At 38.6% G+C, this 23,248-nt stretch overlaps 1 protein-coding gene across 1 annotated transcript in view; it reads right to left on the minus strand.

Moving 5' to 3' along the window:
* LRP1B (LDL receptor related protein 1B) overlaps nt 1–23,248 on the minus strand; it is a 1,871,059-nt gene that overhangs the window by 930,605 nt on the left and 917,206 nt on the right. Inside the window, exons 6-7 of the mRNA XM_073545568.1 lie at nt 21,351–21,608; nt 10,493–10,655 (exon numbers count right to left, since the gene is read on the minus strand). Of these exons, the coding sequence (XP_073401669.1) occupies nt 10,493–10,655; nt 21,351–21,608 (421 nt within the window). The remainder of the gene's footprint in view (nt 1–10,492; nt 10,656–21,350; nt 21,609–23,248) is intronic.

Consider the following 23,248-nt stretch of genomic DNA (forward strand, 5'->3'; position numbering starts at 1 on the left):
AAAATGAATCAATAGTAATAAAAGCATTCTCAAAGACCCCCATAAAAAGATTAGCATAAGTTGGCGCGACCCGTGATCCCATAGCGGTGCCTCTGATCTGATGATAAAAATCCCCCAAGAAAGTAAAAAAATTATTATGTAAAATAAAATCCATCCCATTAAAAATAAATTCCTTTTGAGGGTCAGACAGTCGACTGTCAGTTAAAAGAAATTTTTTAAAACAGCTCAAACCCAGTTGGTGATCAATGTTGGAATACAAAGCAGATACGTCAAAAGAAATAAAAATTGGCATGAGTTGTCGCTTTTCCCTTTTTTTCTTTGCTCCTTGGCCTCTGGCTCCTCTATAGGGTTTTTTCTTTTTAGTGTGACCTTCTGAAAAAAAGAAGTGATATCTTTTTTTGCTTGGGGAATGGGATTGCATGCAGCTGGTAGAAAAGAAACTGACCTCAGTGGTGTCTGATTTTGCTGGAGTGAGCATTCTACCCACTAGAAAGCAGAGGACATCATTTAGAAACATTCTCTGACCTCCTATTGGATCGTCTAAATGTACTACCCACCCAAAATATACCAGTAAAACAAAATTTGTCCTCAAAAGAACGTGTGGCACTGGAAAAATTAGAGAAAAACACTAATATCGTGATCAAATCTGCAGACAAAGGTGGAGGGATAGTGATTCAAGATAAAACTGACTATGTGAACGAGGCTTTTAGAATTTTATCTGACAAAAAATTTTATTCACCCATTACCCAGGACCCCATCCCCCAAGCCACTGTTTTTTACAATGATTTTATTAAAAAGGCGCATGATTCTGGGGTTCTTAATGACCATGAAAAAAAGTTTTTAACAGTCAAGAACCCCTCCACTCCCTTCCTGTACCATTTACCCAAAATACACAAGAATACTATTAATCCACCAGGAAGACCCATTATTTCGGGTATTGACTCCCTCACCAGTAATCTATCATTTTACATAGATGGAATCATGCAGCCTCATGTCTCACAGCTCCCTAGTTTTTTAAAGGATTCTACACAACTGATCAATTTAACTAATAACACACCTTGGAAAGATTCTTATGTGTTTATTTCTTTTGACGTATCTGCTTTGTATTCCAACATTGATCACCAACTGGGTTTGAGCTGTTTTAAAAAATTTCTTTTAACTGACAGTCGACTGTCTGACCCTCAAAAGGAATTTATTTTTAATGGGATGGATTTTATTTTACATAATAATTTTTTTACTTTCTTGGGGGATTTTTATCATCAGATCAGAGGCACCGCTATGGGATCACGGGTCGCGCCAACTTATGCTAATCTTTTTATGGGGGTCTTTGAGAATGCTTTTATTACTATTGATTCATTTTTAGAGGGTATTGGTTTATATAGAAGATACATTGATGATTTATTCTTAATCCTGGACACCAGTCACGTTTCAGTTGATGCTTTTATTTCTTCTATACAAAATAACACATGGGGTTTGGAATTTACCCCCCACATTAGTAATACCCAGATGGACTTTCTTGATATCACTTTTTTTATAAAAAAATTCCAAAATTCATACCAAAACCTTTTTTAAGAAAGTTGACTCCAATAGTTATGTCCATTTTAAGAGTAGCCACTATTCCAAATGGCTTTTTAACATCCCTCATAATCAATTTCAGAAAATCAGAAAGAATTGCACAGAGGACGAGGATTTTAATAATCAAGCTGAGGTCCTCAAGGGAAGATTCCTTGCTCAAAAATACGCCTCCCAATTGGTTCATTCTACTTTTAATAATGTTTTGAAAAATTTTAATCAGCAAACTCTTTTAAGTGAGAGATCTAAAGAAAAGGATGCACATGATAACTATCAGGCCAACTTTATCACTACTTATAACTCCCAACATAAAGAGATAAAAAATATGTTAGGTGACCTCTGGTATATTATCAAAAAAGATCCAATACTCAATAAAGTTCTGCCTGATAGACCTACTGTCACTTTTAGGAAGGCCAGATCACTAAAAAACCATCTGGCCCCTAGCAGATTGACCCAGTGTACTCCTGATAACTGCACTGGCTTGACACCAGGCATTTTCAGATGCCTGAAACCCAGGTGCAGCCTATGCAGTAATATTGCTCATAATACATTCATCTTTTCACATCCATTCACCTCAGAAAAATTCACCATCACTAACCACCTGTCCTGTGTGTCTTCCTTTGTCATCTATGTCATCCTTTGTCCTTGTCCTAAACTGTATGTTGGCAGAACCACACAACCCCTTCACTGTAGAATGAACTCTCATAGACACAACACTAAAACTGGGTACCAAAAACACGGTTTGTCACGTCACTTTGATTTATTTCACCAAAGAGATTTTTCTAAAGCCATCATTTTTCCTATAGAACACATCCCTGAACACGTTTCCAATAGAACCCAAGCACTGAATAGAAAAGAGGTCTATTGGATTTATAAATTAAAGACAATTGGTCCCTATGGCCTCAATATTATCAATGATGCTTTTATTTGATAGAAGAGGGGGAAAGGATTTATTCTTCACACCACCACAGTCAAGCTTAATGGTCTAGTGGACTAATACCTTACATTTGCACTTCATAGTCTGCACTTCATGAGCCAGGTTCTAATACCCCTTGAGGACTCACCTTTTTTAACTATAGCCATGTTTCAACCTCGTGATCCTTAGCACTCTGTTTCATATTTTTTGTACTTTTACATAATTTTATTTTTTCTTTTTTATATAGACTCTTATTGTAGTGTTTTCTATATTTGTGATTAAATCTCATTGTTTTTATTCTTTACCATTTTTGACCTTTACTTATATTTTTTTTTTCTCTAAATAAAGTGACAAACAACCCCTCAATTTATTCTTCACACCACCACAGTCAAGCTTAATGGTCTAGTGGACTAATACCTTCCATTTGCATTTTATGAGACAGGTTCTAATACCCCTTGAGGACTCACCTTTTTTAACTATAGCCAGGTTTTAACCCCGTGATCCATAGCACTCTGTTTTATATTTTAATTTTTTGTACTTTTACATATTTTTATTTTTTTCCTTTTCTATATATACTTTTATTGTTGTGTTTTTTATGCTTGTAATAAAGTTTCATTGTTTGTTTGTTTTTTTTTGGTTTTTTTTCTTTGACCTTTGCTGATACTGTTTGACCCTGTATTGGCGCCTTTTTTCTCTATAAGTATGTTTCACTGTCTTCCAATGTAATCTGCCCTGATGAAGTGAGCCAGCAGGCTCAGGAAACGCGTTGGCTGAATAAAGAACCCTTTACTCTACCAGAAGCAAGCGCAGTCCTTATTGCACTTCCATGTCATTTCTGCAATTCTGTCCTAGGACCCTGTGCAGACTTGCTACTGCTTCTCAAGCGTTCATGGGTGTTGTGACTTCCTCACAACCCCAATAGGTGAGCACCTTCCCTACTGTTCCACAATTTTAATTGTTTTATACGGATTTCACACAGTGGATGCGCCCTGTATCTCTCCTTTTATCTCACTGAAGACTTCCATTGAAGGAGAACTCACCACTTCTCATGGCAGCTTGTTCCACTCATTGATCACTCTAACTGTCAAAAAGTTTTTTCTAATATCAAATCTGTGTCTCCTCCCAGCTTTCACACCTGAAGATCTCACAGCGATGCAGCAGCGATCTAGCGGTCGTTACTTACCTTTCAGACGCAGCGATCCTGACGTCCTTCCGCCCGTGTCCACGCGTCACTCGTCGGCGCCAGCAGGAAGCCCAGCAGGAAGCAGATGATGAGAAATGGAGCTGCGCGATCTCGCGCGATCAGTGATGGACAGCGGGGGAGCCGGTCGGAGGTAAGTATCACACATAGCGATATCGTTGCGTCACCAAATCGGTGATGCTTTAGCGATATCGCTATGTGTAAAACACCCTTTATTGTCTATGGGATTGCTGGAGATGAGACTACAGATAAGAAATAACCTGGATACCTGGGACTCTTTAACTTTACATTTCTAATATGGAAAAAAAATGAACTGTTTCCTACTTAAAAACTAATGAATTTAGTATCAATGCAGTTAACAAAGTCCGTGCCTTTGAGCTCTGTAAGATCATAGCAAATCAAAAATGTTTCAATCATGAGACTTTAGACAAGAAGTTAAAAAGAAATGAATGTTTATCATAACATGGTTGGACAAATGAAGTCTCCAGACTGTGTGGAATCAATTCTTAAGTCTTTGTTCTGCTTGGAATATGCATAAGTTAACAATTCCATCATCTGGTTATAAAAAAAGCTGCAACCTTGATTGCCTCATAAAAGCGTTGTGCCTCGAAGTCATCAAAGACAAAGTTTCTTTCTCCTCAAACAACAGTACATAAAAAGTAAAAGTTTGGAGAAAAGTTGAAACTAAGTATCAAGAAACATGTAAAGTTTGTGGAGGATAAGATCTTATAACGGCTTTTCAGCTGTGTTGTATCGTGTTTCTATTATTATAGATAAGTGCATGGAAGACATGTAAGTGTACAGAAGCAGACAAAGATGTGAATATCAAAATCAGCCCATGATTTAAACTTATTTTAACAAATCCCACAAAAAAAATTTATTTTGCCATGTCACCAAATGGATTCAGGGACCATGGAGAGAAAAAAATGACTCCAAAGTTAGCACCATCTTATGGTTCCATACAAGGTGTTCAACTGGATGCCCAGTCAACATCTGTTTTTGGAGCAACTAGCTTGTCCGAAGTGATCAACTTTAATATTTAATTCAGTTTTGATGTATGTAGATTTTATTATTCTACAGAGAGATTTCTTGATCTTCCTATTGTAGGTAGTATTTGATCCTTCATCATGAAACTTTCTGGTATAATACTGGAGGTTGCAGTCACCAAGTAGGTGTCATTCAGGTATGTCAAAATTTGATCACTCACAACCCCATGAGCATAGTTAGGACCTCCATCAATGGTTTTCATCCGTTATCAGAGACATAAAGTATTACAGAAACAGATTAAAGCAAACCTGTCAACAGCATTTTGCTAAGTAAACTACAGGTATTGTCAGATTGGCAGTGTTAAACTGATTAAAATATTAATTGGAGTGAAGAAATACGTCTTGTGGTTCTTGTGTTTAAAATATTAACTGGAGTGAAGAAATACGTCTTGTGGTTCTTGTGTAGCCAGTGATAGAAATTTTCACTTAATGAGATGCCCGTGCTCTGGAGCGGTACTGTAGGCAAAGTCTTATCTTCCTGCTCTAAGCCAGAGAAACCAAGGAAAGACCTTGCCACAGGCCACCCCGAAGCATACACATGTTCCTCATCATAGAGACAGACTGTGCTTCGGGGTGGCCTGTGGGCAGGTATTTCCTTGATTTCTTTGGCTTAGAGCAGGAAGATAAGACTCTGCCTACAGTCCCACTCCTGAGCATGGGCATATCAACATTAACTGGAAACTTACAACACTGATTACACAAAAACCACAAGACGGATTTCTTCACCCCAGGTATAAGTTTAATCAGTTTAACACTGCCAACATGACAATGCCTGTAGTTTACTGAGCTCAATCCTGCTAACAGGTTCACTCTAAAAGCCTTATCTCATTAGAAACAGTGTAAAGGAGGAAACTTTTCAGGATTTATATACTTATAAACTTTGAGAAACAACAAATTAATGTAATGTTTAAAAGAATCTGATTCTATGAAATACTAACTCTGAAGTTTCTTCTGAATTTCATCATTTCTGTTTTATTATTCCTTTAATAAATGAGTTCACAACTAGGTGTTAACTTTTCCTCTCATCAGTTAGTGTGTTTAAAAGTTGACATCTGAAAAACAAACAAATTAAATAGATCTTAAACCTGATGATACTGATGCTTACTTAGAAAATCCATGACAGAAAGACTTTGTGATTCTTTCTAAAAAAAAAATCTCCCTCTTGATCTTAAGATAAGTTTTCACTCTTGGTCTTAAAATGAACTTAAAGCTAGAATCATAAAGTGCTCATTTTAAGATTTGGCTTTTAGGCTATGTGCACACGTGTGGAATTCCCACGGAAATTTCCGTGGGAATTCCAGAATTCCATTCTGCGGGAAATATGCGAGAAATCCGCATTTTAAATTCCCGCTTATTTCCTGCAGAAAAACTAGCGATTTGCAAGCGTAAATAGCTTGCAGAATGCTAGCGTTTCCAAGGGATCTGTAGCATCGCTTGGAAAACTGATTGACAGGTTGGTCACACTCATCAAACATAGTATTTGACATGTGTGACCAACTTTTTACTATTGAGGCTGCCTATGCAGCTTCGGTATCGCGAGACCGCGACGTCATCAAAGGTCATTATTGCAAGGCATCCCTGGGAACGGGACTTGCCGGGAGCATCGCTGAGGCCTGGTGACGCTGCGAAAGACGCCAGAAGGTGAGAATAACATGATTTTTAATTTTAATTCTTTTTTTAACAGGGATATTGTACCCAGAGCCTGGAGGAGAATCTCCTCTCCTTCAGACCATGGGTACCATCCGCAAATGTTCCGCTTACTTTCCGCAAGGTGGGCATAGCCACATGCAAAGTTAGCGGAACAATGCAATCCTATGTGTGCAGATTTTCCCACGACTCCGCACAATGAATGAACATGCTGCATATTTTTCCGTGATGCAATTCTGCCGTAGAAAAATACGCAGCATTAGCACAGCATGTGCGGAATGCTATAGTATTGCATGGGATGTTTTTTTTGCATTTTCGTGGCTAAATCGCACCTTTAAAAACACTGCAAAAAACGCTACGTGTGAACTCAGCCTTATAGTTGTTCGGATTTTTTCAGAGTACGTACACCAGTTTTATCAGGTTTATGAAATCTCCTAATGTACACAGCTTGCATTGTGAAATCTGAAAAATATTCAGAATTGAGAGTCCTCAGTGGTTGATACCTTTTAATGGCTAACTGAAAAGATGGTAACACATTGTAAGCTTTCGAGACTACTCAGGTCTCATCATCAGGCATAGACTAATACAAAATCTGAAGAGTCACATATTTATGCACAATACAGCACAGAAAAAATGCAATAGATGAGACAAGTGATGTGAAGCAAAATTATAATTATGGGAGAGGGAGAAACATAAATATTGCTCCAGTTCATAGATAAGGAGTCCGGATGTTTTATTGTCCTCTGATTGGGGTCTCCTAATGTGTTGTGATGCCCCACAAGGTCTTAGGAGCAAATTCCTTAATTGATGTAAAAAGACATAAATCCATGCGACACATTCATTCCAGCATTGAGAGTGTCAAAGGTCGTCATAAATTTTATACTCACAGACTCTTCTCTCTCTCTGAGATGTCAAGTTACCTTTCAATACCAGTAACTTCATATCCCTGGTGTTGTGGTCCATCATGCAAAAATGTTTTGCCACAGGTAGATCCATTCTTTTTTCTCTTATTGTGTGATGATGAGCATTCATCCTTGTTCTAAGCTTTTGCCCTGTCTCCCCCACATACAGACCCCCAGTTGGACATTTAGTACAAATAATTAAGTACACCACATGAGATGTAATGCAGCTGAAAGTACCTGGGATCTTGTAGTCCTGATGTGAATTGGGGATCTTTATCTTGTCCATGGTCATTATAGATGAACAGGTTTTACATTTTTTCTGGTTGCAAGGAAAGGTTCCTCCAGCTATTGGAGAGGACAGGGAGCTTCTGACAATGATGCTTCTTAGATTTGGGGGCTGCCTAAAGCACAGTAGTGGGGGGTCTGGAAAAATGGATTGTAATCAGGCATCATTTTGTAGTAAAGGATGTAATTTCCGTGCAGCTCCCCTTAGCACTTCCAGATTTGGGTTGTAGGTGACTACTAGAGGCACCTGGTTATTTTCTTCTTTAGCTTTGTAATGTAGCAGTTGATTCCTTGACATTCTGGTGGCTCTTGTAATTTGGTTTTCAATTGTTCTTGGATGGTAGCCCTGATTCAAAAAGGTCTTTTTGAGGTGACCAAGGTGTTTGTCTCTATCCATGGGGTTGGAACATACACGATTGTATCAGATGGCTTGTCTATAGATAATAGAGTTCTTTATGTGTTTTGGATGGAAACTGTCTCATTTAAGGTATGTTGGACGGTCGATTGACTTCTGATACAGGGATGTCCCTATGTCATTGTTTTTTAGCTTAATGATGGTGTCCAAAAAGTTAATCTCAGTGCTGGAGTAGTTGAGTGTTGAATTGATGGTTGGTGGGATGAAATTGATTAAACTGTTCGTAGAACTTCTTTAGCTGTTGCTCAGACTCCATCCTGATGATTAAAATATCATCAATGAAGCGGTAGTAGGCCAGGGGCCTGATGGGGCATGAGGACAAAAAGTCGCTTTCAAGCTTGGACATGAAAAGATTTGCATACTGTGGAGCCATTTTACTTCCCATAGCTGTGCCAGTCTCCTGTAAATAGATCTTGTTGTCAAATTCAAAGTAATTGTGGGTGAGGATGAATTTTATGTTTCACCACAGCATCAGCATCAGTTCCTATGTTTTCTAATTCCCATTGTGAAATCTGGTGAGATATCCCATTTGAACTAAGATAATTTTGGGCCATTTTGCTTGATTATTATATTTTATGAAGTTTCTATTTTCACTACCTAAATAATCCCATAAAAGCGTAACAACAGAGACCAGGGAAATTCTCTTAACTGGTAGGCTTTGAAAAATGATTGCAGTCATAGAGCATCAAGGCAGCCATCTGTTACATTCGGCAATATGGCTCCATTCAAGGATTACAGATAGAAGTTTCTGTGCAGAGTTGTTCTTCCAAGCTGTTCTTGTCAGCGTTAAACCCATTGCAATGATGCATTTTAATATCAATCAGACTAAGTAAAGACTGACAAAAGTCCACATATGGATGACAAGCTGTTTCTTCCATAAATATTTTTACATTTTTGAAAAAAAAGGCTTTTACATTGTATCACTGTTTGCAAAATGTTACATGAGCCTTGTGACTGACAAAGTCAGGAAATATCTGGCAATTATTTTGGCGCTAATTAAACATTTGTGTTTTTAAAGGTTACAGTGTTTAGATGCCGGAATATGTTTACTGTAAAATATCAATTATTTCCTCCTGAGCTCTTCAGCTGCACAATATAGTCATCACTCTTGAATATGCCACATATAGATGTGTCCTTTCTTATATTTCCTCTCAGCTCATTATGTCCCAAGATGAGTCTTGTGAATGGTTAATCTTTGAAGGTAAAAATGATAACCGATACTCTGTCAGGAGACATTTATGCTGCACATCCCTGTACAGACTGAGAGTTTGAACATGGCATTTGAAAATACATAAAACCATGTTGTTCCTCCCACCTGATGTGCCGTCTCAACTGCATACTGTTAACAGCATAGCAGACAATGCAGCCCTCGACTGGATCAGCCCACCTGGCATTTGCCAGAATAGCCAGATGGCCAGTCCAGCCTGCTCTCCGTATGGGACCACTCATAGATTTTGATATAAATTACAGAAGGTCTGATAATGTATTGAAATTCTATTGTCAGGTAGGCACATTTGCATCTGGTGTCTGTATTAGAGATGAGCAACTCTCCATAGATTTACTCCAATTTGAGCCAATCCAAATAAATCCAGCCCTAATCAACACTGTCCCAATTGCCGTGAGAAGATGAAAAAGGGAAAAATATTATGCTCACCCTTCTTCACCTGTTCTTCCACCACTTGTGATGCAGCTCACCGGTCCTCTGTATTTCCGTCACTTGATTCTGTCACTGAGCCCAATCTGAGACCTTGTAATTGGTCTCATATTGTCACCTAAAATGGAATCTACGAGGGGCTGCAGCCGAGGCATAACACAGCCACAATGGTCGAGACAGCATAAATACAGATGAGGAAGATGACAACTATTATTTTATTTCCTTTCTAGCCATCTAAATAATCCAGCAATATGGTGGCTGACTGGCCAGTTTCTTGCTGGAATCATGCAAATCAAATTCCCAAAATTTTGATAAAGAATTTGATTTGTTACAGAATATGACATGATTGGATCTTATTTTAATATATTTATAAGTATTTTGTATATGACTAAAGACTCACAGAATCTAACTAAATATTATAAAATCCTTTACCCTACTCTAGATGTCAACCAAATGTACACAACATTGTATAGCATGGAGGAGGAGCACATGTGGTGTGCCAAAGACTTTGTGTTCCTTTCTAAAGTACAGGACCTGGATATTCCTGAGTGCAGACTTTTTTCTACAGCAATGGCGCTGTAGGGAACACAACCCATCCTGCTCAGTCACCCCAAAGGTTACAGCTGAACACAGGGGAGCTCAATAGTGGGACATCCAGCTTCTTGTAGGGTATCTACTTTAAGTTCATCAATGTTCTTTATGTTAGTCTTCCAATAGTTCCAACCATCCTTCCTGTCAATACCTGTGATTATTACATTCTTCTAAATAAACATAACTTTTCTTACAACTTTTTAACTTTGTTTTTTAAATAGAATTACATTGTTTATAAAAAGACAAGTGAAAAGAATTCCTACCCTGCTATTGGATCCAGTGCAATCGCTTTTGCGTTGTGAAGATCAAGATCTATCAAGGTGATGCACACAGTTCCATTACGATTACAAGTAAAAATGTTATCGTTGCCATGGTCCACAAAGTAAAAGTTGCCAGTCAGCCAGTCAACAGCCATTTGCTCAACATCTGTCAAGAAAAAAGTATGACATTAGTAAGAAACTATATTCGTTCTTGAGCTCTGTTACGTAACCGAAACGCCGCCACACGGGCGCAAATAAAGTCCTTCACTTTTTTCACATTATTAGGAGGGCTGGTTATTTTTCTATGTATATTATGTTAGATTAAAGGGTAAATGCCCAAAAAGTGTGGCATAAGAACTGCTTTTCTTTATTTATTTCTTCTATCTATCTATCTATCTATCTATCCATTTACTCATGGTGCCTGTTCCAGCACTGTATTGAGTTTTAAATTTAATTCTGAAAAAAACAGGATTTTCTATTTTTGAATTTAATATGGATGATAGAACTGTAGAACCGCATTTATTCCATTAGTAATAGTGCTGCCATAAGCCTCAAGGCTTCTGTGGAACCATCCAAGGCTATTCTTCAGGAACAGAACCAACCATAAACTAATTGATTGTGAGATACTGTAAAAAACATTAATCTACTGTATCCATTTGTCTATCTACCCTCTGCTTTCATGACCAGAGGAAGGGAAGAAGAGAGCCTATGTGCTGCCACCACTCCATGTCCTGCATTTGCTAAGGGACGAGGTACGATGACAGTTGATCATTCCTTCATTGGCTGTTCCTCTATCTGTTTCAGGACCAATATTCTACACATGAACACTTTCGATCACCCTTGGGTCTTCAGTGGGTTACCCCGAAAGACCTGATTTCAGTCTCTGAATCAAGACCCGTTTTGGCCTCTGTTTTTCTCACAATGACCGTATCAGATATTTTTTCTCAGCTTTTAATTAAAAAAAGAACAAATCTCTGACTTTATGATTTTTGGAAGAGTAAAATGTTCATCCTTTGTATCATTGCCAATAGATACACATACCAGACGATTATCATGTTTAGCAAACTCTGGTGCCCGGGCGCTGCCAACTCTTCCATTTCTTTCACCATATCATATGTCTATAAGTTTGCTAATAATTTATCGGTATTTATTGCAATATTTTGGTGCCATTGTTCTGCCAACCTAGGCGATGCCTAAACATTTTCTAACAGTTTATTGCAATATTTTGGTGTCTAGGCACTGCCAAATCGTCCACTCCATTCACCATATCAGATTCTTAAAAGTTTGCCAACATTTTGTTGGATTTTATTGCAATATTTGGTCTCTCGTTGCTGCCAGCCCTTCCATTCACCATATCAGATGCCTAACAGTTGGCTAATAGTTTATCGGCATTTATTGCAATATTTTGCAACTGAAAGAAATTACTTTACTGTATTGTAGCGATTGGTATCAATGCCAGATAAAGAACGAATTTCCAGATAAATTGAATCCTTGCTGACCTTTGGATTTCAGCTCGGAATGGGTTTTTAGTGCATAGTTTAGATCTGCATTGAAAAGGTTTTACACATGTAAATTGCAATTTTTTTTCCCTGCCAGGATTCATGCCTAACACAAACACAAACAAAGGCAACCATTATGCTCCTAATTCCTATGTAAGTGAATTTCTAGCTTGTTGCCAAATGATTATAAAATTATAATAGCGTCCCTCAAGCCTGCCATCTGAACCGAACAATAAAAATAGATTTATGGCAATACACAGCGATTACAATCTTTTCTTAACAGCGTCTACTAAACGTGTCTCATAAATCTGCTCCGATTATAAATCAAAAATGGGATCTTTTTTTTACTTTTTTGTAATTTTTTTATTGTAGAGAATAAAAGGTCTTTCACTGTTGATCTAAAACTAAAAAAGAATAATGTGCTATTATTAATGAAAAACATCAAGAACGCACAGTCAAATTGAGCGTAATGTGACATGAGGACCATTCTGTCCTGCTATGCTTTACCAATCTTAATTGTTCCTCCCCAGGGAAATAAATGTATAGCCTTTATACCCTTTTATCATAATACTAACTCCTACTGCGCGGGCCGACTCTACCTTAAGTCTCAATGTAAAATAACTTTCTACGAGAGCGGAGACAAAGCTTTGATTTCTGTTCCATTATCTAAAGAGGATGTCAGTAATATATGCCAACATATTTTATCCTAAGAGATTCATTAGGCCTGTTTGAAGAGTCTCGAGTCAGTCAGAATGGAAAAGTCACTATTTCTACATTACTTAGTGGTCACATGAATAAAGAGTGTGTATGGAGGGATACAATAATGCTCCTGGGGCTTACAAATTGCTATAGATGTCTTGTGCCAGGTAGGCCACTCTAGAGGCGAGTCTTACATAGTCAAGTAAAAGGATATCCATTAATTAAAAAAATAACCAAAAGTTAAGAACCTGCTGCCAATTTATAGATACTTAGTTCTTGGTACTTTTTTGGCTAGAAATTATCAAATCACATGGATGTGAATTCTAATTTTTAGGTCGTCTTAGCATCAAAAGTCTTTATTTTATTCCGTAGGGGTTACTTTGTCAGTTTGGCAACTGAAGATGGTAAATACGTAGAAGGTGGAGGACAAATAAGCAACTGGTAAAGACCTACATTTTGTTTTACATCAGTGTTCCCCAACTCTGGTCCTCAAGAGCCACCAGCAGCTCATGTTTTTTTAGGATTTCCTTAGTATTGCTCAGGTGTTTTAATTCTTGTCTGTCCAGGTGATGCAATTATCACTTGTGCAATACTAAGGAAATCCTGAAAACATGACCTGTTGGTGGCTCTTGAGGACCGGAGTTGGGGACCACTGTTTTACATGCATGGAACAAGGTTCTAGCATAAATGGCAAATATATTCATAGAGCTTATTTACCAAACTACAATTTGCCTACTTTAGACACCTCATACGAAGAGAGCAATCAGTGAAGAAGGACATCCTGGTTGGAAGAATAGAAGTAACAAGGCGAAATGGAGGATCACAACCTGATGGCTTGCTACTATTAAAATAATGGCGGAGAAGACTCTGGTGGACGTCTCTAGGCTTGCACAAGATCAATCTTCTTAAAAATTGATTGTAACATTGGTGAGTGTGGACCCACGGTGCCACAGGCCATGCTTACCCTGGAGGGGCATGATTAAATGTCAGTTATTCACTAGAGCCTCTGGTGGTGAAGATAGAACTGACCTTCACCTTTTCTACTTCTTCTGCACAGAGAAGGTGAAGGTCAGGTCTATCTTCACCTTCTCTGTGCATCCACCAATTTCACAGTTCCATTTTGATCTTTATTAGTGATGGGCGAGTAGCATCATTACTCGGGTCTCCCCGAGCATGCTCGGGTGGTCTCTGAGTATTTTGGCGTGCTCGGAGAATTAGTTTTCGTCGTCTCAGCTGCATGATTTGTGACTTGTAGACAGGCTGAATATATGTGGGAATTCCCTAACAAACAGCCATTCCACACATGCTGTCTAGCAGTCGCAAATCATGCAGCTGAGACAACGAAAACTAAATCTCCGAGCACACCAAAATACTCCAAGACCATCTGTAGTGATTAGCAAATTAGCCGAAAAAAATCGAAATCAACAATTTGCATTGAATTTAGTTGATGAAAGTCAAATGCATTTTATCATATTCTGGGGCCGCTTCAGACACAGGAAAATTGAGTGACAAGGTGAGTTAACACTTTTTTAATCTCTTCCTTATCCATAGAAATTTATCAAAATGGCCATCATTTTGCTAGATTCGCTTGGATCTAATGCCCAAAAATTAAGATTTGGACAAGTCCAATTTTTTAGGTAAAATTTGAGGTTGCATCAAATCAATTTGCTCATCTTTAATTGTTAGACCTAGTCAGTGATGGGCGTGCTGAATACAGGACGGGACCTGTGAAGAAGACTGAAGACCTTCTATGGCTAAAGACTGGACAGGAACTGTGAGGACCTGCTAGGGAGGTGCAAAGAGAAGGTGAGTGTACGGAGAGATGAGAATATATTTTTTACTATTTTTGAAGCTCAATTTGGCTCTTTTTGGTTAAGCAAAATGGTTGGCATTGAGTTTGTGTAATGAGGGGCCCTTAAATGAAATTTACATCAAGGTAAAGGTGAACAAACACATCTGTAATTCAACATGGAAAGGTTAGTGTTCCGATCATAGCCATTAATAATGTTAATTCTAGGCAGCTCAGGACCCCTTACCACCAGTCATTCCAGGAACCATTTAGAATTTCTTTTTTAAAAGCATAGAATTGATAAAATGCCCAAAAAGTTAGGCGCCATCAGGTATTTTAAAAACAGTCCAAATGATAGTCGGAACTCACATCTTTATAAAAAAATCCTTTATTGTGTCTAAGGTTAAAAACAGCAGCAATGACTCACACAACGGCACTAAAAGCTAAAGGACAGGAGAAGAACACAAATCACATTTTCAGGCTTGTAGGCTCAGGTATTTTAGTCCCTTGCTATTTGCTCAGTGTTACACTATGTGGAGGAAAAAATAGTAACATCTCATTTAGATCAATGATCATTTTGGATCACGCTAATGAAAAAGTTATTATTTTATTTTGGGGGGTTATTTGTGGGCCACTTTGCCATATTGATAAAATTTTTCAAAAAATGGGGGGGTTAAAAACAAAAATGATTGTAAGTGACTGATCTGTTTTTTGCTCCTGAGTCCTGACCCTTAAAGAATAAATGTCATTGTTTCTCTTGAGTGAAATGGTAAGTCTAGCCAACATCAGGTCTCGTATCTGCCAGAAAATACTGCTTAGAAAATCAGAACATATCAGGACATATCCCAAAACACAACCATTTTTTATGAGGTCAAGCCATGTTTGGATGCCAAAAGTTGGTCCTGTCTGACTGTTGGCAGGTATGAGACTCATTGGCATGTAACTATAAATATATTTCATGCCAGATTTGGATTTATGGCATTCATATAATGAGTCTGTGGGTAATGCAATTGTGGAACTTATTGGTAGTTCCAAATATACTCGTGTTCAAAATGTTACCTCTAAAAATGAAAAAAAAAAGAAACTATGTGAATGTAGTTTGGAAATTCATTTGGAAATCTTACAATGGTTCTAGAAGGAGATGTCATGTGCAGTTACACACACAAACAAAAATTGTAGTTACCCAAAATAATTTCAGAATTTTTTTGTAAAGTTTTCACAGGAGGATAGTGTAATTAAAAAAAATCATGCCGTGTTTACATCAGAACATAGTACAGCACAGGGCCATGATTGTGCTTTGAAAACAGGCTTCAAAAAGTTTTTGGTCTACAATGTCTTCTGTTTGCCTAGAAGATTGATCGAAAAGCCTATAGCTTTTTTTGCCATCAAATTCTATTGGGAAATGGTCAAGACACTCAAAGATAGATTACATAGTCATCCAATCCTTCCAAAATTGGCAGATTGGTTGACCGCATCTAATTTGTACTGGAATAGTAACTGCTGTGGAGTGGGAAAACAAGAAAAAAAATCTGAAGTGCAGCAGCTCCCACTTCCTTTGGATCTGAATTACATCCATAAAAGAGGAGAGAGAAGGCAGCACTTACTGGCCACAAGGATCGCGTGACATTACAATGTCACGTGTGCCCTGGGAGAGCCAGTACTGAAACTGCTGGAATGGTGTCGGCACCAGAGGTGAGTATATATCCTACAGTATTATTTTACTGGCGGAAACATAGGCATTGTGGTGTAGTGGACAACACCTTTAAGCCTCCAAGAATATTATCCTACCTATGTCCCACCATATCATGGATCTTCAATAATAAACATAAATTATAATAATTTAGATCAGTCCTTCTCCCCATTGAAGCTTACAATCGAATCCCATATTCCTGCATAAACTCATGCCAATGTTGTTAGAAAGCTATTGTCTTAGAAATTGTTTCAAGCTGAATCAAATTTACCTTAAACATTTTTGGGGGGGTGATTTGCTTTGTGCAAATCAAGAAAAATGGCAGCTGACCAGCTGGCAACGTGCTGGGATATAAAAGGCAAGGAAGGAAGGGGCCAAAAAGAAAAATCATACATACCTGGCCTTCCCCAGTCCTAACAAACACCCTGCTCTTTTTTTGGTAGCTTTTTTAAGTCTTGTACAATTTCTTCTTCTGTCTGGTGCCGTGTCTTCCTCCGGCTTTTTTGGGCACTTACAGACTAGGTTGTGGTGCAAGTATTGATGTCATGTGAGACCTACTAGGGGAAATACAATGTTGCAATGATTTACTAGACCTCACACCATATTTCAATGTCATAACGACTTGAGATCTAGTCATTGTCAAAAATGCCAGTAGCTGAAAGATGACACCACGCCAGACAGAAGAAGAGACCATTCCAGACTGAAGACCATCGAATAGGAGAAGGGCTGTACGGCCAAATGAGGGCTGGCGGAAGTATATTTTTTAATTAATTGTCTTATCTACATTTATATGCTCTAGGGTTTGTTCAGATGCTGCGCTTGATCAGATTTAAACCTGCCAATTGGCAAATTCATGGTAAAATAACCAAAATGCATCAATAGTGCTGTTTACCACTAGTCCATCGGGAACATGGTATATCAGCAATTTGAGTCTTTATTATAAAATGCAGAATCAGTAGTGTGACTAATTGCCAGCAAGACATTTTGCAATTCCTCAAGGTTAATAGAATAAATGTCTCCAGGTATTATGTATGAATCTGATGCTTTTGACAGGTCTTGGGAAGTCTGAGATGTTTGAGATGTCAGATGACACAATTTTAAGGCTATTAATCAGATAGACACAATTAGGAAACTGTCATTTCACATGAACAGAAGATGCCGTGACAAACATCTGTTCAGTCATGTATGAATGAGATGTATTAATATGAGAAATCTTCCACTGATGACGTGAAATCACATCTAAAATGCTAAAAAAATAAAATGTTGTGTATACTCCTGCTCGACTGGAGAAATATCATTTATTTTGATAACTCCATTGGATTCTCATGGTTTTTGTTGAGTTTTTTTTTTCTACCTAATTTTCTAATATCTTACTATGACATATCAGAAGAAAATATATATGTAATTACAGATGTGTCCACCCTAAACGTTCTTCAAAATTAGATAAAAACTCCAAAGGCTCATGATACCAATTCAATACATCTTGACATGCTCAAAAAACTCTAGAAGCGCTGACGTCTCGATTCGGTACACCTTGACGTTGGTGGGATGGCTTTTAAACTTTTTTGATCAAAAACAAGGTTTACTAAGTATCTTACATTATTTATATGCCCTATTGCTTTTTAATTACTAACAGCAGGGGATATGTTCATTTTGTTTCTCTCTTAGGTTTTGTAAATTCCAAAATTGCGCATAGAGCTTTATCTTTATTGATTAAATACAATAAATAAATCAATAAATGAAAGGTCAGACTTTAAAGATGTTGATAGAAAATAAGCTTTTGTTGTTGTTTGGATGTAATTCAATTAATATTTAAATTTGATTTACTGAAATGTATTATACAGTGATTTAGGGAACTGCTAAGGAACAGAGGCTTGCCACCAATTAGGGTCACTGGTCAAAGACGGTATGGGTGGTTGAGCAGATTAATTTTGATGGCCTTCTGTTTGCCTTTTCTGTTGTGGAAGGTTTTATTAGAGAAGGGTTAGGCTACAAAGGCAGAAAAACTATCATGAAGTTCAACATTTTTGTTGAATCTGAATGGGAATAGGTGGGATCACCCATGTGACTAAGACGGAACAGTGTAAAAAGTCACTCTGTGCTTGGGTACTGACAATGGCACAAACTTTATATAGCGTTTCACCACCTAGTATTAGCTTACATAGAGAAAGAAAAAACAAAAATGGAGTCACCATGATCTACCTGGTCAAGAGATCATTCTCCTAATCCAATGATGGCAGAAGGTGCATACATATCCAGATGCAACTTCCTTTTGCCTATTCTGGGCCAAATCTGGTGCAGTCTGGTTTATTTCAATGAATGAAGACAAATGAGGACTAGGGGTTGGCCCATCACAAAAAGTTATCACCGATCCATGGAATAGGTAATACGTTTCTGATCATTGGAGACCTAATAGCTGAAATACCCTAGACTGTCTGTCCCAGAGACTGGACAGACAGAACCGTTGGCACAACCCAGAGTAGTGGTGCACAAGTAGGATCCCACTCCATGAATATATAGCATATGAACTTGGCACACACAAGTAAATTCCGATGCGAAAGTATTTAATAAGGTACAGTACATAAATTAGACGTTTCGGTCAATGTGACCTTCATCAATGTACTGTAAAAATAAATGAGATTACATGATAAGTAAACAACAGAAGTATTTACAAAATATATATTGTCTGGGAATACGAATACAATATTTATAATATCAGGAGACATGATTAACATTTTAGCACAGTGCATCTTTTCAGAATCGAGAGTCACAACAGTGGAGATCAGGATATATAAAGAAGGAGGCACAAACCCCTATGTTGTACTGTGAGCTCGTGGAGATTTGATAGTAAATAGGACCTGAAGGAGAAGGTAGGCTCAATAAAAGGCAATGAGCGTGATAAATGCTGGGTATTTATACCGCTAGTTGCAGGGACTACTGTTATGAATGAGTCACCATAGGAGGCAAAAACAGAAATACTAGCTAAGTCCAGAAAACCAGAGAAGTTGGCAGCTATCGGATTGCAGACCCCTGAACCTATCAACAACAACTAGCAGTAGCCGTGGGGGGTTCCTACGGTGCCCTAGACCCCTTGATCACAGCCGGAGAACTACATAGCCTAAAGACAGAAAGGGAAATCTAAACTGCCCCAGAGAAGACCCCAAAGCAATAGGCAGCCCCCAACATATAATGACGGTGAAGCAAGATGAAAAAACACTCACACAGATAGAAAGATAGGCTGAGCAAATGATGGGGCCCAAGCTAACTAAATAGAACAGGATAGGAAAGCTGCTGTCTGCAATCCGCCAAAAACCCTTTCAAAACAAGGGCCAACAGGCTGATAGGGAAAAAGGCCCTGAAGACGCTAGGCTTCAAAAAGACTATATCAGCACTAAGGTATTTTCTGAAGACAGAGCAAAAAGGAATTCAACTCACCCCAGCAGGGAATGGCAGAAATTCAGAAAAACAAGGCAAAACAAAACAAAATACAAATGCCAAAAGCAGTGCAGAAAACTTAGCTTTTGAGGAGCAGGAATCAGACTGGTCTCCTAGAATCCCTCAGAGAGATCACCAGCAAGGCAGAAGGGCATCGGCTGCCTTATATCCAGTCAGCAATTCCCGTCACCCAGTCATCATCATCATACCCAGGTGCTTGGTAATCAGCCTCACTACCTTCCTTCACCAGAAGAGGGAGTTCACCAGACCTCAATGATGAAGGGGAAAATGAACTCACAACAGACTACATACCAAAGACTTAGGCTAGCTTCAGACTAGCGCATTTTACATGCAGTGCACGGCGCCACTAAGCCCCGTCCCCTGCCCACACCGTCCAGTCATTTCCTCCTACTATCTCACACGGCTGCATGCGATCTTTTTTGCGTGTGCTGTGCACTTTTGAAGGTGCGTTGGTGTGCGCCGAACGCACCATGTTGCATTTTGGTGCGCTCGGCGCATCTTCAAAAGTGCGCAGCGCACACAAAAATCCTACTAGCGCACGGCCAGCGCATGGTCTGTGCACCCTGTGGTAAAGATAAGGTGCGTAGATCGCATGCAGCCATGTGCGATAGTAGGAGGAAATGACCGGGCAGGGGGCGGGGCTTAGCTGCGCCATGCGCTGCATGTAAAATGCACTAGTCTGAAGCTAGCTTTATTGAGGAGGCTTCTGGAGCTATCTCTCTGCAAGAAGTAACTACAAAGCATGACTAATACTTATAATGTAATCTCATTTATTTTTACAGTACATTGATGAAGGTCACATTGACCGAAACATCTAATGTATGTACTGTATCTTATTAAATACTTTTGCATTGGAATTCACTTGTGTGTGCCAAGTTCATATGCTATACCAGAGACTGGACAGACATCTGTCTGAGATGGTTTAGTGACTCCTGCATTGAGTAGGGAGTTGGATATGATGACCCCGGAGATCCCTTCCAAATTTAACATTCTAGGATTCTATGATCTCAAGAACAGGGCTATAGAGTCCCCCATTTGAAAGAAGCGATAATTGCGCATGTGGACCACTGCTCCATTCACTGTCTATGAATCCGAAGGTGACAGAAGAGTAGAGAACTTAACTATCTCCATCAGTCAATAAATGGAGCAGTGGTCCTTGTGCACTATTAAAGCTTTAATGACGGAAAGTGGATGGTGGCTTAAATCTAGTTCTTAGGAACAGTTAAGGTCCCAAATGTTAAACCCTAAGTAAACAGCAATTTATAACCTATGCTGTGGATGGATAATAACATGTTACGGTTATCCAACCCCTTTAATTTATCTAGTGATAAAAATGACGGCTCTAACCCATGTCCAACGTACTAGGATATATATAAATAATAGTAAAAAAATATTGAGAAACTGCACCTCTGTGTCCATGGGCTGTGTCTGGTATTCCAACATAGTTTCATCACTCGTATTGCAATACCAGACAGGGGAAAATAAAGCAGGAGTTTTGGCTAATTTCATATAACCCTTCAATAGTTTTAAGGTACATTGTATTATTACCATGCGATCTTCTTGGAAAGTCAAAGGGTCCTGCTGGAAATCATAATCACATAGTGATAATTTGCTTCGGCCTGTATAGACAATGTCACTCTCTGCCCCAAGGGAATTTACGACAATTACATTTTACAATTTTTTGTTATTTTTTATTTTCCATTAGGAAACAGATCGGCTGTTACTTACTGTGGAGATATTGTGATACATGTATTGTTCTTTCCTCCGTAAAGGTCCAGGTCTTGGTGATTTTGTGGCACTTCAGTTGGTAAGAAGACTTTTTGGATTCAATCCAGCATACCGTATTTTCATCATAAAAAAAATCCAGCGTGTGAATTCCATTTGCATTTCTCGAACTCCTATTGAGCGCTTTGCCCCCATTAATATCCAGAACTTCAATTGTTTCTGAGTTTGCAATCAAAAGAACCGGAGGTCTGTCAGCGGGCTCTAGGATTAAACATAATGCAATCATAAGTATTAATTTGAGAGCTGAGTCAATCTGCATAGCACATAGCATGTGTGAAGAAAGGGATTTGGATTGTTGCGTTTTTGGAAAGGGTATTGTCATTTCTTTTACAACTTGAAATAGCGCGATTGTTAAAGGGGTCATCCATAATTAGAGAAAAAAAGTGTCAACTTTCTCCGAGATACATGTCCACACTTGTCTGGTATGACAGATCAGCTGGATTGAATTGAATGGAGATGAATTACAGTAAGATACATTACCTTATGGTTCTGTTTGGGGAATAAAACTGTTGGTTCTAATAATGTATACCGGTTAGTCACAGGTTAACTGTTTTATGCCTCGAGTGGACACCAATAATAGCAAATGCTAGATGTTGTGCAACCAGTATCTGGCACTCAGAAACTACACTGTGGCACTGCCCAAGTCTTTCAAGGATCATGGAATCTTTTTTTTTTGACCCGATTCCTTGAATGCACCAGTAAAACGACTGATATTTGTGTATCTGTAAATATGCATTGTTTGATACCCCATAAATAAGATATATCACCTATGCGCAGGATCACCGGAATTCCCATCAGTCAGAAGAACGGGAGGCCCAAAGTCCCCTGCTTGGATAAAGTGGTAGTAGGCCCATGAGACCAACAGTCTCCTAGAAGGTGAATAAGCTATGGTCGCACATGCTCTCTATCACTATATTCACAAAGTAGACACCGGGACCTCCAATCTTGTGTTCGTCCTTAAAACCACACAGCTCGCCAGTCCTCCGCGTTTTTGGTTCTTTCGTCTCTGAAACCAATGATTGGATTCATGAAATCACATGAGGGAAGACGAACGTCATTGACAACAATAATCTGCAAGAGAATGCGTGAGCCCAATCACAGGCCTTAGTGCCGAAAGGGAGAACAGGAAGAACCAAACACTGGTGCAGAGAACCGACCGGGGAGCTGACGTCGCTGTGTAGGAGATGACCTGTAGGAAAGATGATGGCTTAGGATAGGTGAGAATAATTTTTTTACCCCTTTCCCTATCTTCTGTTTATTATGTTATGGGATCTGGGGAGATCTCACAGCATAGGAATTGTATACAGGAACATCTGAGCAGCATATGAGCTAAGTCCCCCTAAGTCCAGGTGGGAGACCCCAGAGAAAGTGGTGGAGAATAAAAGGGCTAAAATCATGCGTGAGAACTGGTCTTTATTCACCCTTGTATGACTTCAGAAAAGCTCAATGTTTGAAGAGTCAAAATGTTGCACATAATTCATTGAATAACAGGTCTTTTTTCAGTGTTGCTAATTTTGAGATAGATAAATAATCCCATCTCATGTTACATGAGTGAAAAAAACTCTGATATTTTTTATCTTTGTACTTTCAAGCACCGCCACTATTTAGGATTATATAAAAGAGGCTACGGAATTAGTCACCTGAGGCCTGCACCTGGCTCATAGTTTAAGCATTTCTCCATAGATAGATAATAGATAGATAGATAGATAATAGATAGATAGATAGATAGATAGATAGATAATAGATAGCTAGATAATAGATAGCTAGATGATAGATAATAGATAGATAGATAGATAATAGATAGATAATAGCTAGATAGATGATAGATAGATAATATATAG

The sequence above is a fragment of the Dendrobates tinctorius genome, unplaced genomic scaffold, assembly GCF_039654945.1.
Source record: "Dendrobates tinctorius isolate UK_male_01 unplaced genomic scaffold, ASM3965494v1 ptg000143l, whole genome shotgun sequence".
NCBI classification, from domain to species: domain Eukaryota; kingdom Metazoa; phylum Chordata; class Amphibia; order Anura; family Dendrobatidae; genus Dendrobates; species Dendrobates tinctorius.